The 16,927-nt window shown below is 39.0% G+C and overlaps 1 protein-coding gene across 1 annotated transcript; it reads left to right on the forward strand.

Moving 5' to 3' along the window:
* Positions 1-4,780: 4,780 nt before the first annotated feature.
* On the forward strand, positions 4,781-10,868 carry LOC140729568 (ATP-sensitive inward rectifier potassium channel 11-like). The gene has a single exon (XM_073049477.1). The coding sequence runs from the start codon at positions 5,172-5,174 to the stop codon at positions 6,306-6,308; it is 1,137 nt and encodes a 378-aa protein (XP_072905578.1). The 5' UTR covers positions 4,781-5,171; the 3' UTR covers positions 6,309-10,868.
* The last annotated feature ends 6,059 nt before the right edge of the window (positions 10,869-16,927 follow it).

Genomic DNA, 16,927 nt, shown 5'->3' on the forward strand with positions numbered 1-16,927 from the left:
AGATCATCATTTGCAAATTAAAGATCCAAAGATAATCCACTTTTAGATAAGAGGGAAAAATTATATGTGTTCAACTCAATCATGGGTAAAATGGTTATCCAGAATTCTCCAGCAGATGGTCAAGTTACATCTTAAATATTCACAATCAAATCTGGGGTAGTTCAAAATCATTCATAGTATCAACAGCCAGTTAGTTTGGTCTTTTTTTTTTGCAGTATGCTAGCAAATTCTAATAGTCCACAGTACTAGATATATTTGATGCATCTGGCTGCTCCATGCAACTAGATGTAAACTTTCCCTTACTATTATTTTGGTGTCAGACTTCTCCAATCTTGACAGTGAATACTCATAATATGTTGAAAGAAGCAGTGAGATGCAACCCAGGAAAAAGAATAGAATTTTCAATGAGGAAGTGACCTTCCCGCTCGCTCATTATGGTTCGGGCAAATTATCATATCACAGTTCTGCAAACAGTTGCATCACAAATACTACTGAGAAAGTCAACGGCAAAACTTATAGGCTTAATTTAGTCTGTTCCACTGACAACTGCAACCACACTACATACCCAATTAATTTACTTACTTCATACTTGTAAGTCGTTTCATCTTTGCACTCCTGTAACCATCGATCATAGCTATCAGCGAGGGCTGTACTTGGAGCTGAGGTGACATTTGCAGCAGGTGTGCAGCATTTAATTTGCCATTGACCTATTGGAGCCAAGAAGTAATTAATCCTGAGTTTGGCTATCTTCATTTATCTGGGCTACAAAGTAGGCTAGCATTTTCTACAACTGCAAAGCAAGTTTGTATCTGTTGTTCACCAAACCCCGTTACACTTCAATTACTCTCTAAAATGCAAATAACATTGCCACCAGGGATCTACTTCAAAGGGAGACAGTGAAGAACTCATTTACTAAATTCACATGGGACCAAAATAGATGAAAAGAAGATCCAATATTTTACATTTTTTTAAATGATTATCTAATGGGATTACAGGATTATGCAATTAAAATGTTTATGATGATTGGTGGAAATGATGTAAAAGATTAAAATTATTTTCTCTAGTGGCAGAGTTCAGAATAAAGGAGCACAATTGAAGTTTTAGCTCTGTTATTTTGAGTCAGAGGGACTTCACACAAAAATTGAAACCAGGTTTAGTTACAATTATGAAATTTAGAATTCCAAATACTTAATTAGGAAGAAAGAGGATAGAAATAAGATACAAATCAAAATTTGTAATAACACTTGAAACCCTTAAGTAACATTGCTTACAATTTGGGACATATCTTTCTAGCTCTAACACCTACGCCATGGGGGATGGAATATAGTTGTCACGTTATGTTGCAACTTCACAAAACACGAGTTAAGCTGCAATTGGAGTACTTTGTGTAGTGAAGGCTGCCGGACTATAGGAAGAATGTGATTGCATTGGAGCGGTATGAGGAGGTTCATCAGGACATCACTTGGATTGGAGGACTTTAGCTGTGGGGACAGACTGGATAAGCTGGTTTGTTTTCTCCTAAGTGAAAGTGGCAGAGGAATGACCCAACAGAAGTATGTAGAATTATGAAAGACATAGACTGGGTAGATGATCAAAATAATTTTCCTATAGTGAGGATGTCAAAGGCAAGAGGACATAATTTTTATCTAAAAGCTTGGAGTTTTAAACTGGATTAAGTGATTTTTTTTTAAACAAGCTGTTTGCTATCTGGAAAATGCTACCGGAGGAGATGGACGAATTAGGTACAATAATTACATTTACTGTCCATATATTTATATATTGATCAGTGGATTAAGTAGGAAAGATATAGCAAAGGGTGGTCCTAGATGCAATCAGAGAATATAGGCAAATAAGTTGGCATGAACATGATGGGCCAAATAGCCTGTTTCTGCGGTGTACAACTCTATGATTCTCTAACAGAGCACATTAAACAAAGCAGGAGTAGGTCACAAAATCTGTCAAACCTGTCCCTCCATTCAGTATGTTCATCCCTGATTAATGCTGGCCTCAATTCCTCATTACCCTCAACTCGTCAGAATTTCATAACTCTCACACTTGTGAACATCTGTCCACCCTCTTTAGAATTATATATGTTTGAATAAGGTCTCTATTCATTCTCTGAACTCAATGGAACATTGTTTAGTCTCTCTGTGTAGGACAATTCTCCCATTCCAGGAATTAGCTTGGGAAATCTCCTTTTGATCAACCCTGTATCTATTATATCTCTTCTTCGGTAAGGGGGCCAAAATTGTGAACATTATTGTGGGTCTTGTGTCACCAATATCCTGTGCAACTGTAAATGAAAAGTTATTTTTAAACTCCAAATTCTTCATAATAATGTAATTTGCCTTCTTGTCATTGAACCTGCTGATAACTTTTTGTGCCACATACATTAAAGCACCTAGCTCCTTCTGAAATTTATGCATCTGCAGTCTTTCTCTCTCTCCATTGAGATAACAATACACTTTGCTTTTTCTTACCCAACTGCATGATCCCATACTTCCCCACGTTAAACTCAAAGGTTACCTACATGCACAGTTCAGCCTGGCTGGAATCCTAATCGGTCCCAGAACTGTGATACCATAGTAGTTATAGTACCACAATAATAGTATGTCAATTTGGGTCTTATTTTGTTACAAATCTTTCTTCCAAGTTCTCACTATCAATCCAAAAATTTGCCATTCCAAACACCTCTATTGCAAATTTATATATTGCAATTTTAACTTCAGTTTTATCCAATTACTACATTTACAGGGGATCTGTAGTTGAAATACTGGCTGACCCACCTGACTCCAGAACTTTCTTTTAGTACGTTCTTACTTTTTGTGAAAAAAATGCCACTTCAATGCCAGGTACAGTCTAAGAATGCCAGTACAAGTTTTCCCAAACTAACCTTCAGTTTATTTAACTTTCCACCTATCCCATAAATATACTGTGCTTGTGCTGTTCATGGAAGTTACTGTTCAATCAACATTTTAAAATAATAAAAGCCAATAGCCTCATCATTATATTTAGCACTTGAATTGCTGAAATGGAAATGCCACACATTTTAGTAAGAAGTATTACTTAACAGATTGATTAAAGCTGTAACCTGTGGTATCCCAGAAATGACAGAGACTTGATCACCCAATCTCTTCTGACTGCCCAGCAATGGACAAAGTTAGATATAATCCTGAGACTATCAACTCTCAACATTAAATAAATGTAGATTTAACTGCACAAGCAGAGTTAAACTTGAAGCTAAACTTAATTGCTGGAGGAAGTCAGGGAGGTACCTGTGAAGTCAAGAGGGATGTGTCAAAGTTTTGGGTTTAGATTCTGCATCAGGACTGGGTACAGAAAAGGATGAGAAAAGATGGCCAGTTCAGGGGTAGTCAAGGGCTTGCAGATAGTAAGTTGAACTAATTGATGGGGGCTGGTGGAAATGATGAGAAAATGTATCCAGGTGGTAATGGTGGGGGGGTGGGGGTGAAGGGGCAAAAGGTGAACAAAGTTTAGAAAAGCTGGGAGGACCAATGCGAGTGGGAAAGGAAGGGTTCTGAATTAACCAAAATTAAAACATTCAATATTCAGTCACCAGGTTGCAAGCCAGCCAAAGTAACACAAATTGGTAGGTTAAGTGGATCGGTGAGGTATGGAGAACTATGTTCCAGATGCAGGTAGATGCAGCTAGCCAGACCAAGTTGGTATGGAATAGACAGGCCTTATCGTCAGCTACATCTGGTCATCAATTCCCCCCTCAGCTGTTTTTAACCTGTAACATGCAAGCTCCTGTCCCCTCTCCCTCTCTGCATTTTTATAAACTGACCATCTTTGCTCCCTCTCATTCCTTCCCAATGCCAGGTCTCAATTGAAAACTCCACAAACACTGAAGGAACCTGCTGAGTTCCTTCAAAAGTTCGTATTTGCTTCAGATTCCAGCATCAGCATCTCCAGTTAAATTCAAAAATGATTACATTGTCACCCCAGTTGTCTAGATTGTGTAAAGATCCTAAAAAAAAGATATGCAAATAAAGTTGAAACTCCAACACAGGAAACCATTTGAACCAGGAATATGAATCACTACAGCTAAAAGACCACACACCTGCCACTGCAGTCATCTCAATGCCAATTCTGTTGGTGGGCTTTACAACAGGGAGATATCCCACATAGGAACTGACTTTAAGTGTTTAATTGTTCACATGCTGCCATAAAATTTACCTCATACTGCCATAAAATTTACCTCATACTAAAGGCATGTACAGTAGGCTCACCTTTTATTATTGCAGCAAAATCTGGGTTCTTGACTGTTTTGAAACATGTTTCAGACTCCCATTTGTCCCAGATAGCTTTCAGAGGCACTGTACTTTACCTCTTTCATAATCTAGTGAAAGAATAGCCCACAGAAAATCTATCAGGAGCAAATAATGAGGTAAAGACGGGAATATGGACGCACAGGGCTACCAGCAACCTGATTTCCAGGCGCTACCCTTGACTCATTACCGACTGGAAAACCAGTCCGACTTAACGTTTGCTGAGTACATGACTAATGGCCCTGCTATGCTCGCTGTGCTGCAATGTGCTTTGGACAGCGAGGCTCGAAATATCCAAGGGTCAAGCGCTGAGCCTGAAAATGTTTGTGCAGGTGTACAAACCCGTAAAAGATGCGATACATGAAAGCCTCCGCATCACCGTGGGTTAACCTGGCCGCACGGCTACAAGTGTTGATGCAGTGCCTACTTAAAACAATGCACACCGCGTTAATGCTAGTGATATTTTAAAGTGATATTCAAAGGTAATGATGCCCAAGAGAGATAACAGAGAAAGCGTCTCCTTTCCGAGCAGCTGCTGTCAAAATAACATGCGCGAAGGCGATCACTGGTGCCAGTGAGAGAGGGAGGTCCTGCTGCCAATACCGAGAGCACGGCTGGGGAAGCTGCGGGTCAGGGAACTGCTTACTGCCGGCCACTGGAGCCTATCAGCCTCCCCTATCTGGTTACGGACATGATTGGCGGCGGCAGCTGAAGCTGATGCTGGTGGAGGACATCGTGCCCTCCCCTCCCTTCACATCCCCTCCCCTCGCGTCCTCCCTTAGCTGGTGAGCAGAGCCGGGCAGAGTGGGACTGCTCCTCTCCGCCTCTCTCGCCGTGACTTCGGCTGATTTCAGACCGGCAGTCGGCAATGGACCGGGGATGTTGGCCAGAAAGGACCTCGTCCCCGAGGAGTATGTACTGCGGCTGGTGGAGGACGTGTCGCGGCCACGCTACCGGGAGAAGCAACGCAAGGTACGCTTCATCAATAAGAACGGCGCCTGCAATGTCGCGCACACCAACATCCGAGAGCAGGGCCGCTTCCTGCAGGATGTCTTCACCACACTGGTGGACCTCAAGTGGCGCCATACACTGCTCATCTTCACTATGAGCTTCCTATGCAGCTGGCTGCTCTTCGCCATGATCTGGTGGCTGATCGCCTTCGCGCACGGCGACCTGAACGGCGCCGCGCCGCCCGCCGTGCCTTGTATCACCAGCCTGCACTCCTTCACCTCAGCCTTCCTCTTCTCCATCGAGGTGCAGGTCACCATCGGCTTCGGCGGCCGCATGATCACCGAGGAATGCCCGGCTGCCATCACCGTTCTGATCGCGCAGAACATCGTGGGGCTGGTCATTAACGCCATCATGCTGGGCTGCATCTTCATGAAGACGTCGCAGGCGCACCGGCGCGCCGAGACGCTCATCTTCAGCAAGTTCGCCGTCATCTCGCCGCGGGACGGCCGCCTCTGCCTCATGTTCCGCGTGGGCGACCTGCGCAAGAGCATGATCATCGGAGCCAGCATCAGCGTGCAGGTGGTGCGGCGCACGACCACGACCGAGGGCGAGGTGCAGCCGCTGCGTCAGATCGACGTGCTGCTCGACAACCCGGTGGGCGGCGGCGCCATCTTCCTCGTCTCGCCGCTCATCATCGCGCACGTTATCGACCGCGACAGCCCGCTCTACCACCTGACGGCCGCCGACCTGCAGCGCCAGGACTTCGAGGTGGTCGTCATACTCGAGGGGGTGGTCGAGACCACTGGCATCACCACCCAGGCCCGCACCTCCTACCTGGCCGACGAGATCCTGTGGGGCCACCGCTTCGTGTCGGTGGTGAGCGAGGACGATGGCCGCTACTCGGTTGACTACTCGAAGTTCGGCAACACTGTCAAGGTGCCCACGCCGCCCCTCGGCGCCCAGCAGCTGGAGCAGGAGCAGGCCGTCGGGAGTGAAGGACGGGTCGCCGCCTTCGACATTTCTCCCGGGGCGAGGAGGAGGTCCTCAACCCCCCCAACCCAATGATTCGTGACCCCAGCACCACCTCTCCCCCAGGCCGACGGGTGGCAGGGACGAGATCCCAACACCACCAACCAGGCAACTCTTCCAAGCTCCCCCAATTCGTGTTTCCCAGGGGGTTTTGTTTGGCCATTGTGCATCTATTTAAACGTTTTACAATTTTGTAAATAGGAGAATTTTACTAAAGAAAACTGGTAAGAGACATTAAACTAAACAATTGGTAGCGCTGGCATGGTTAGGTTTAAGTACTAAAGATAACAGTTTTCTATACCTATTGTAGTAGCTGTTGATCAATCCAGTAACCAGCCATTCTATTTTCTTCTTGTAAAGTTTGATGGAGGATGGCAGACCAACAAAAGGTGCATTGCTACCACCTACTGAGCTGGAGTGTGGAGCAAAAAGATAGGAATTTACCCACTAAATCCTGCCCCTCCCCCACCAAAACTCAAATAATATCAGTCTAATGCTTTTCAGAAAGTGAAATTCTGAAAAAGGGAATCATACAACCTAATATGTTGACTATGTATACGTGTAAGTATAACTACTGTACTTGTATACTCATCTCCCAGTTGATTTCGCACCATACACTGAATTTTATAGAAATACCTAACTTTGTTTGCTTTATCCAAACTTTGCTGCCATAGTAAGGAGAATGTGCAAATGCTGGAATGCAAGCAACACACACAAAATGCTGCAGGAACTTAGTAGGCCAGGCAGCATCTATGGAAAAGAGTACAGTCAATGTTTCGGGTAAGACCCTTCTTCAGGATTCATGTGTCCTGATGAAGGGTTATGGCCTGAAAAGTTTACTGTACTCTATTCCATAGATGCTGTCTGGCCTACTGAGTTCCTGCAGCACTTTTTCAATCATGGTTTTCATCTCTCTTTTATGCGAAGGCACCTCTACATTTATGTCCTTAATTTTAAGTGATTGCTTGGCTAGAATGTCTGTCACCTCATTTCCTTCAACTTCAACATGGGTTGGGCCCCATAAGAACTGATTACACAAACCTGGACCCTGCTGCCGTAACAGATGTTGTCCAATCTCAAAAGGAATGTCTGGCCTATGATTTGAAATATCTGTTTTAATAAATGTCAAAACTGAGAACAAATCAGAGCACAGGAGTACAGAAGGAGGGTGTACTTTTTATACTCATTTCCAAGCTAAAATAATAACAATCATCTCAGATGTGAATATTGATTCATATACAATGATAGTCTTCTTAATAGTCAACTGAGACTGTGGAACATCACAGAAATGTCTGAATGACCTGTTACTGAATCGTTTGAGCCATCTGTATAGATATGTAAGAAGCCATAATATCATGCCTTGCATATTGCTGAATTACATGTGCCACTGATAAGCAATCATTCTTCATCTTGATCTTAAAGACTTAAATGAACCACACATGAAGGGAAAAACCATGGAACGAGGTAAACTGACCATAATCCGCATTAAATTGCGCCCATTCATTTCCCATCCTCCAAAAACTGAAGATATTATGAATGCAGTGCTCCCAACACTTAATTAATGCTGCCATAATTGGATGACCAACTTTATGTCCCATTACATTAACCCAATTAACCACTGGTAACTGTAATCTGCATAGATATAAAGGTACCTCACCCATTTCTCCCAATAATGTAAAAATTGGGGATGATTGAGCTTAAACTATCTATTCTATTTCAAAGCTCCTGTGAAGCTTAAGGGGAACTTTCACAGTAAATGCCCTTAAGTTTTGACCTTATATTTACATTTTGATTGACAAACCACTGGCCCTCCCAACAATAAAGGAAAACTCAGTGTGCATTTCACTGCACTAGTTAGCTGGCTTTTAACACTACCACAAGACAATCACAGGAATTTTCTGACACTTAGTTTTCAAAATGCAAATACTCTTAATTCATCACTTGCAACTGGACATAAGCTCACTCCTGCACAGAATTAACCGGCTTTCAATTCTATAAGTATGTTTGCAATTAATGTATAACAAGTGCATAAAGTACATTTCAGACTATTGGCTTGAGCAAGAATATGTAATAACTGATTCAGCAATAATTTACAGATCACCCCCCCCCCCCCATTAAAAGGTTAGGATTCTTCATCGAGCATTAGTAATTTAACAAATTTAGCCATGTCCTTTGCTTTGATAGTGCTACAGGATTAGGGATAATTTGCTTCATGTGAAGTTCTCTGGGTTCTGTGGTAGCTGATGAAGCTTATTCTGGCATTCCTGGGTACTAGATTAGGAAAGAAACTGAATAGTTAAATACATGGTACATCCCTTCTGTCTTTTACATTGTGTATCCATAAATTGGGTGCAAAGTTCAAAAAATACTGTTCTCCATTTCAAGACAATAATTCCCAAGCAGAAGTGTTGTTAACATCTTTGAATCACTTCCTCTGTCCACCTAGCAATTTATTGCTTTTACAAGGTTGGAGTTGTGTGTCTGGTTCTGATGTTGAGCATATGAATGATGTGGCTTGTCCATTGGAGTTGACTGAGTGCAGTTCAGTCCTCAATGCTGAAGAAATTGGCTTGAGAGAAAGTATTGGCATTAATCTTTTTTTCTACTGGTGGACTAGACATTGTTGGTTGTATCATCCTGCTGTAGGTAATTACATCTTGGAATTATCCTGGAGGATGGGATCATTGCTGCCTAGTAAACCATGAGCTTTATTCCAGATTTAAAGTCTTAATCATGAAGCACTTCACTTCAGACAACCAAATGCTGAAGGTGTCATGCACAGGTTTTAGTAAAATTCATGCTAAATGTAATCCTTTGTAGAGAGCTGGAAGCTGAAACTGTCCATATAAGAAGTGGTCCATATTTTCCATGGTTTTGATGTAAATTTTTATGGTCAGGAACAGGAGGCAATTTAGTGGAGTGAGGCTTATCGGTATTGGACTTGTGTAAATGTTTGATGTAAGACACATTCTCAGGTGTGCTTCAGTGAACAATCAACCATGATCTGGAGCTAGGCCTCTTTCCTAGTTCAGTGTTGAGTGTCGGGGTAGTGGTGGCAGAGTGCAGGTGAGTAGGTTTAACATTTTCCCATTTCAGATTAACTTTGCTCCAGTGGTTGAAATGTAGCCTTATTAAGTGAAAGATCGAGGAAAGGGTTCAACAAACAATATAGCTTTGTGTTAATAATTATCAGTAGATCAATAAACCAATCCAATGTTGCAGTTGCACACTGTTACACTGCATGCATTTGCATTTTAATCCTATGAAATGGCACTGTCTAAATCATGTGTGTCCACCAATTGTGGAAAACTTAAGTAAAATTTTGTAACTAAATAAAGGCTGATAAAACACCTGATGGCATTTTTGAAGAGAACATGCAGAGGATGACACGACATTTCTAACATACAAAATTATACAAAAAGGATATTTATGACACTATAGTGAAAATTTGTATATTGAGGTCTTATTGTACATTTATTTGATTATTGTCAAACTAATGTTTCCTACCATGCCCCATTTACAAATATTTATAAACAATTCCAGAAAATTGAAGAGTGAAGCAATAATTTGTAAATATTGAAACTATACTTGAATGATTGAAATTAAATCACGTTAATTCTGTAATAATTTTGATACTCAGAATTGCCAGTAATAAAGTGGCCACCCAGGAAAGTGCACTGGAATGTGATGATTAAAAAACACATTTCAAGATTTATATAAACATTAAATATTTTAATCTTTTATATTTCACTTGAACTTCTCAGGGGCAAAGGGTGGATTCTGAGAGGATCAGTTTCAAATCAATGTTCTTGAGGATTTAGTTTGAAATGGGAAGAATGGTTTAAACAGAGATTCATTTAGAAAGACCCATTTTCTCTGTAATAAGGGTAATTGTGTTTTAATTCTTACTGTTTCTTATTAAAGTAATGAGAATCTGCAAACAAAAAACAGAATCACTATGTATTTTTAATAATATCCTATCCAGATTCCCATGAAAAATTTCCTCTTTAACTTATTTTCAATGGCTTTATTCAGGACCTACAAACACAGACATTGCAACCATATAAGGAAAATTTGGAGTATTATTGATTCCTGAATCAGGTGGCCCATTATAATTAAAAGCATAAAATTGGAGCACGAGGGTGAAATTACCAGAGTTCTCAAAATGGTGCTTGTTTTTAAAAGATTAAAATAAAACAATGTTTTCTTGACTCACAATCAAAGACTGTAAATATTGAGAACCAGTTGGTCTGATCTGCACCTGCAACATAAATGCTCCCATGTAAAAAAAATCCACAAAAGGATTGCGTTATTTATTGTGCACACTTCTTAATGTATTATACGAAGAGATTTTCAATCTTCTGAATCAATAGCTAAGTCGTAAGTTGAACATTGCCAGCATATTTACCTTTAATGATCCATGAATTATAGTTTCTGTAAGGAAACAGATTCAGAATTGAAAATTCTACAAAGAAAAATGAGTATCATAGAAGAATGTGTTGACATTGCGTGAACTAATGGTGCTAAATTAAGATCCATGAAAATGTACTGTGTACAAATAAAGCACTTTAACTGCATTGTTGTTAACAATAATAATTTGTAGAAATTAAATTTTATGTTTCACATCTTTTGCATGGAATACTGTTGAAGGGTCATCCAGAAGATCTTTAATAGCTGAAACAAACAATTTACAACATTCCGGATAATGCTGCTAATAAAAATGTTTTAGAGATTTTAATGTGCATTTCAAACGAGTTCAGTGAAAGGGCTTGAAGAAAAATGGCCCTCTATATTGAAAATAGAATAGGCGACAGAAGTTTCTGGAATATCCCATAGATATAATCTTGTCTTTCTTGCAGCTAATCACATCAATGGTATTGCTTAATTTAGCACAATTATTAACCCACATTTCAAACTTACAGGCAAGGTTTAATAATTTTAAAATATTTAATTTCTGGGAAAAGATATCCAGCTTCCAAATCATTAAACAGTCAATGTAATGTTTCAAATTAAGTTACCTGTGAAATTCTAGTTTTACCACAATTGTTTGTTAGTTCTGAACATGTTACATATTATTTACTGTAACAATTCACTCTCATTGTTTTCTTCATTCAATGCAAGATTAGCGAATTATGATTTATGGTTCACAGCACACAGGATTTTCCTTAATCAGATTATGCTACTGTCTGTTGAGTGCCAACCCTAAACTCTTTATCAATTTACATTTCACAAAAATGTCACAATGCTTGAATTGTTTTGCAGACCAGTGTGCTGAGAACTCAAAATCTGACCTCTACAGTCAAAGTACTGTCATTGCAGAATAAATACCCACTAGTTTTGCAGCGTGAAACTTAAATACATTTTGATATTCAGCAAAGAAAGCTAAATTCTAGCTGTGTCATAGATTCTGGTTAATTGGGCCATCCATTCATCAGGGAAATGGCTTATTTTGGGAAATGTGTTTAAAAAAAAAGCAAAAGCTAAATTTTGAGAAAATTGCCAGGATTTCATTTATTTGGGGCAAAAAACTTGCCAAGCAGGTTCTAACTAGTATCAGTCTTGTGCACTCGTGTGGCTGTTGAATGCTGCACTATGCTTAGAGCGAACAATTTTTAGAGTAAGTTGCTTGTGTTTGTGTACAAAAAGTAGCGATTTTTATCACTAATATATAACCATATAACCATATAACAATCACAGCACGGAAACAGGCCATTCCGGCCCTCCTAGTCCGTGCCGAACTCTTAATCTCACCTAGTCCCACCTACCCGCACTCAGCCCATAACCCTCCACTCCTTTCCTATCCATATACCTATCCAATTTTATGCAAGAAATAAACACAATTCAGAACTGTTTTGCTCAGTGCGGTTTCAAGCATTCAGAGTTGGAGATATCAGATTGGGAGTGAAAATGAAATGATTTCAATACTTCAACAAGTTAGGAACTAATAGAATTTGAAGCCATTGACAATCATCTTGAATGTTACAATAAAAATGAAGATTTGGAGAATGCAGTCGTAGATAGCATTATATGAAGGGTGTCCATTTTCTGCACTAGGTGGTTGCACTGATTTTGTTCATTGCATACTTTAGATGAATTCCTCTGTCAATGATGATTAGTTATTAACACTTAATAACTAATACAGTTATGTAGAACTATTGGTAGTGTTTTAATGTGTTCTGTACTTCACTGAAATATATAAATTGTTACTCAGTTTGTCTCATATCTTTTTAACTATTTCAAAATAGTGCAATGGAATATTTTCAGCTGTGTTATTCTCCAATTCAAATTCTTTGCCTATCATTATAATAAATCATCTATCCAAAATGCTAACTTCACAAAATCTGAAGATTTAAGTTGAAAAGAAGTAAGTGGAGGAATGTGATGGATGGGATTGTTTTGAGAGCCTGGATAGATTCAATGGGCCAAATGGCTTCCTCGAGATGGGACTAAAAAAAATAAGCATGGTCCTATTAATTGTTTTCTCATATAAATTCACATCTAAAGAGAATTGTTCAAGTTGATTCCCAGGTGGTTTAAACTTTATTGCATTTTATTGTTCATTTAAAGATACAACTAAAAATTAGTTATGTAAATAAATATGGATTTGTATGTTAAATTCTTCACTGGTAACTCTTTCTTTTTAAATCTTTATTAATTTTAAGAAAAACATAAGTGAAATATGAATACAAAACGTTTGAGAGTACATAATTAATAGTTTAAATAGACAATCAGATATATAATAATCAATATATAAGGCCTTCCAAACTCATAGTATTAATGTAAAAGAATCGAAAAAGAGAAAAAAAAACCCAAAAAAACTAAAAGAAAACTTTAAAAAAAACTAACCAACATGGGCAATTGCATAATGTTAAATACATACAGTAGTGCCGATAACTCCGAACCTCCATCCAAATAATTAAGGATAATAACAGTAAGGTTTAGGATCAGACCATTTAACTCATATGAAAATGTTGAATAAATGGTCTCCAAGTTTCCTCAAATTTAACTGAAGAATCAAAAACCACGCTTCTAATTTTTTCTAAACTCAAACAAATAGTTTGAGAAAACCACTGAAATACAGTTGGAGGGTTAATTTCTTTCCAATTCAGTAAAATAGATCTTCTAGCCATTAATGTAACAAATGCAATCATTCGTTGAGATGAAGCGGATAGTCGATTATTATCTATCATTGGTAAACCAAAAATTGCAGTGAAAGGATGCGGTTGAAAATTGATATTTAAAACTCTTGAAATAATATTAAAAATATCTTTCCGATAATTTTGTAAACAAGGACAAGACCAGAACATATGAGTCAATGAAGCAACATCAGAATGACATCTGTCACAGGTTGAATTAACATAAGAATAAAATCGAGCAAGTTTATCTTTAGACATGTGAGCTCTATGTACAACCTTAAATTGTATTAGGGCATGTTTAGCACAAATAGAGGACGAATTTACCAATGATAAAAAATTTTCCCATTGCTCAGTAGATATAGGACAATGCAATTCTTCTTGTCATTCCTTCTTAATTTTTTCTGATACATCTGGCTGTACACTCATAATCATATTATAAATGATAGCTACTAAACCCTTTTGACAAGGATTGAGGGCTAAAATTCTTTCTGTAATGTCCAATGGACATTCTTTCAAAAAAGACTTTAATTCATTATACAAAAAATTTCTGACTTGCAAATATCTAAAAAAATGGGTTTTAGGTAAATTATATTTATTAGATAGCTGTTCAAAGGACATAATGTTATCATCCAAAAACAGATCACGAAAACATGTTATACCTTTTGTTTTCCATAAGAGAAAAGCTTGATCTATAGATGAAGGCCGAAAGAAGTAGTTAGATATTATAGGACATGACAGCATAAACTTATTCAAGCCAAAAAAATTACGAAGTTAAAACCAAATTCGTAATGTATACTTGACTATAGGATTAGTTATCTGTTTATTCATTTTGAATAACGAAAAAGGAAGTGAAGATCCTAAGATTGTGGTAACTCATCTTTTATCCTAGAAAAGAAAGGAGATCATAAATTCATTGCCAGGAATAAACCAGTCTGGTGGAGCAAAATAAGTCAGATTTGTTCAAGGTGCAAATAATAATGTAAAATATATATATAGTGCTTCTTTATTTCATTAAAGATGTTTATCAAAATTATAGATCTAAAAATTGCATAGTCTGGATAATGGGGATCCTTAATAGCAGATGTCCTCTTGAGGGAGAACCTCATAGATACTACAAATGGTAGGGATGTATTGATCAAAGTCCACTGATTCCTGCAACTTTTTATGTTCTTATGCATTCGAGTTGCTGTAGCAGAGCATGATGCAACCATCAAAATACATTCAACAGGATATCTGCAGAAGTTTGTTATGAGTGTTCGATGACAAGATGAACTTCCTTACCTCCTACAAAAGTAAAGTAACTGGCACGGTTTCTGTATGATTGCATTTATGTACTGGGCCATGAATAAGTCACCTGATATGTTAACGCCCAGAAGTTAATATTAAAGCAGCTGTCTACCACAGATCCCCCAATGTAGACTGGTGCATGCTCAGCCTCCTTTCCCTTTGTTAACAGTCAACTCTTTAGTTTTTCTGATGTTGAGAAGGGGGTTGTTTTGTCGCACCACCCTACTGGTGACCTAACTCACTCACGTAAATTATATGGGGCAAATGTGGAACAAGTGAATAAGCACTTCATGCTGTCTAAATTTCTTACTTTTTGTATTGCCTCAACAAATACATTATCACAGTTAATCTGTCTTTAGTTAGTCCTATCTATTTGTCTAAATAAAGGGTCTTTTTTTTTTCCATGATTCAAGCTGGGTTTTGATTTAACAATGCTTTATAAAAGATGTTAAATTTCTCTGGTGGTAGATATTTAGCCATGTTCTTGAGATAAGAGTTGGATGGTAATTTTTCTCCCAAACTATTAATTTCAGTTCATAACTCTATCAGTATATAGTGAAAAGCTTGTCTTGCATACAGATCAAGTAATTTCACAGTGCATTGAGGTAGAACATGGCAAAATAGTAACAATGCAGAATTAAGACCATAAGACATAGGAACAGAATTAGGTCATTTGGTCTATCGAGTCTGCTCTGCTATTCCAACGTCTGATTTATTATCCTCTCAACTCATTCTCCTGCCTTTTCTCCATAACCTTTGACATCCTTACTAATCAAAATCATCTCTGCTTTAATTATGCCCAAAGTCTTGGCCTCCACAGCTGACTGTGGTAATTAATTCCACACTTCCCAGGTATTGTTTTAAGCTCAAACAAGCACATAACAGGTTGAGATCTTTCCTAGCTTGTTTTTTCTTCCTTCATTCCTTCACCATCCTCTGACTAAAGAAATTCCTCCTCATAGGGACGATCTTCTATTCTGAGGCTGTGCCCTCTGGTCCTAGACTCTCCTACTGTTGGAAACAGCTTGTCCAGCTGAGACAGTAACAATACCAGACTATTGTATAGTTCAAGCAATAAAAGGTGCAGAGAAATTCCAAAGCAGACAAACAATAGTTAGTATGTGCAACACGAGTGAATCTGCAGATGCTGGAAATAAATAAAAACACAAAATGCTGGCAGAACTCAGCAGGCCAGACAGCATCTATGGGAGGAGGTAGTGACAACATTTTGGACCAAAACCCTTCATCAGGAGTGAAGTAACATGGGATGGTCGGGGAGGGATGGAGTAGAGAGCTGGGAAGTGATAGGCTGAAGGGAAATGGGCTAGGGGGAAGATGGAGAATTATGGGAAATAGAAGAGAAAGACAGGTAGGGCTGGGGGAGATTAGTGAGGGGGGAAAAAAGAGAGAAAGCGAACCAGACTAAAATTATAGATAGGGATGGGGTAAGGGGGGGGGGGGGGGGGGGCAGAGTTATCAATGGAGGTCTGTGAGTTGAATGTTCATGCCGCAGGTAGTGTAGCGTTAATGTGACTTGGACACTGCAGTATTAAGCACACGTTTATTCACCAGACTTCCATTTTACAAAAACCCCGCGTCCTAACGTTATACGCTCTCTGACCTACAAATACTCACATAATACATTACATCCCCCTTCTCAAGTTTTTTTTTTACAATACTGTGAATTACCAAAACAATGCCTCTAGGTATGACTTTATAACATTACAACAGCCTTGACATAAACTAATAAAAATCTTAACTTCTTATACTGTATTCTACATTGTATCTTACAATACTAACAGCAGTATATTTTCTTTTACTAACATAGACTAATAAACCTTTTATTTCACACCTTGGAACTTATAACGTGTGATTTTGTCTCAAACTGTGCGAGACTGTAGGTAGATCTAGTCTCTGTATCTAGCTGGAAGTTTGACTTGTCTCCCAGACCTTGTGCGATAGAACTGTGACTGTTTATCCTTCAGTCAGTCTCTCGAGTAACCTCTGTGTCTGCATTTCCACCTCGGTCTGTCTGCGCCGAACTTTCACCGTCATTGCATCGTGGGGTTTCGTCACGCCCCTCACTCTTGGTGTCGTTTGTTTCCATGTCTGTATCCATGGAAATGTCCTGTGTATCTGTACGTGGAAACGCCCTCTCACCGGTCTTCAGCAGATGCTTCCTGTTCCTCCTGTAGACTCTTTCATCCGGCGTGCAAACTATGAAGGATCTTG

Source organism: Hemitrygon akajei, chromosome 6, assembly GCF_048418815.1.
Source record: "Hemitrygon akajei chromosome 6, sHemAka1.3, whole genome shotgun sequence".
NCBI classification, from domain to species: domain Eukaryota; kingdom Metazoa; phylum Chordata; class Chondrichthyes; order Myliobatiformes; family Dasyatidae; genus Hemitrygon; species Hemitrygon akajei.

Excerpts from the sequence above, each read along its gene's own strand:
- LOC140729568 (XM_073049477.1), top strand. The coding sequence starts at position 5,172 with ATGTTGGCCAGAAAGGACCTCGTCCCCGAGGAGTATGTACTGCGGCTG.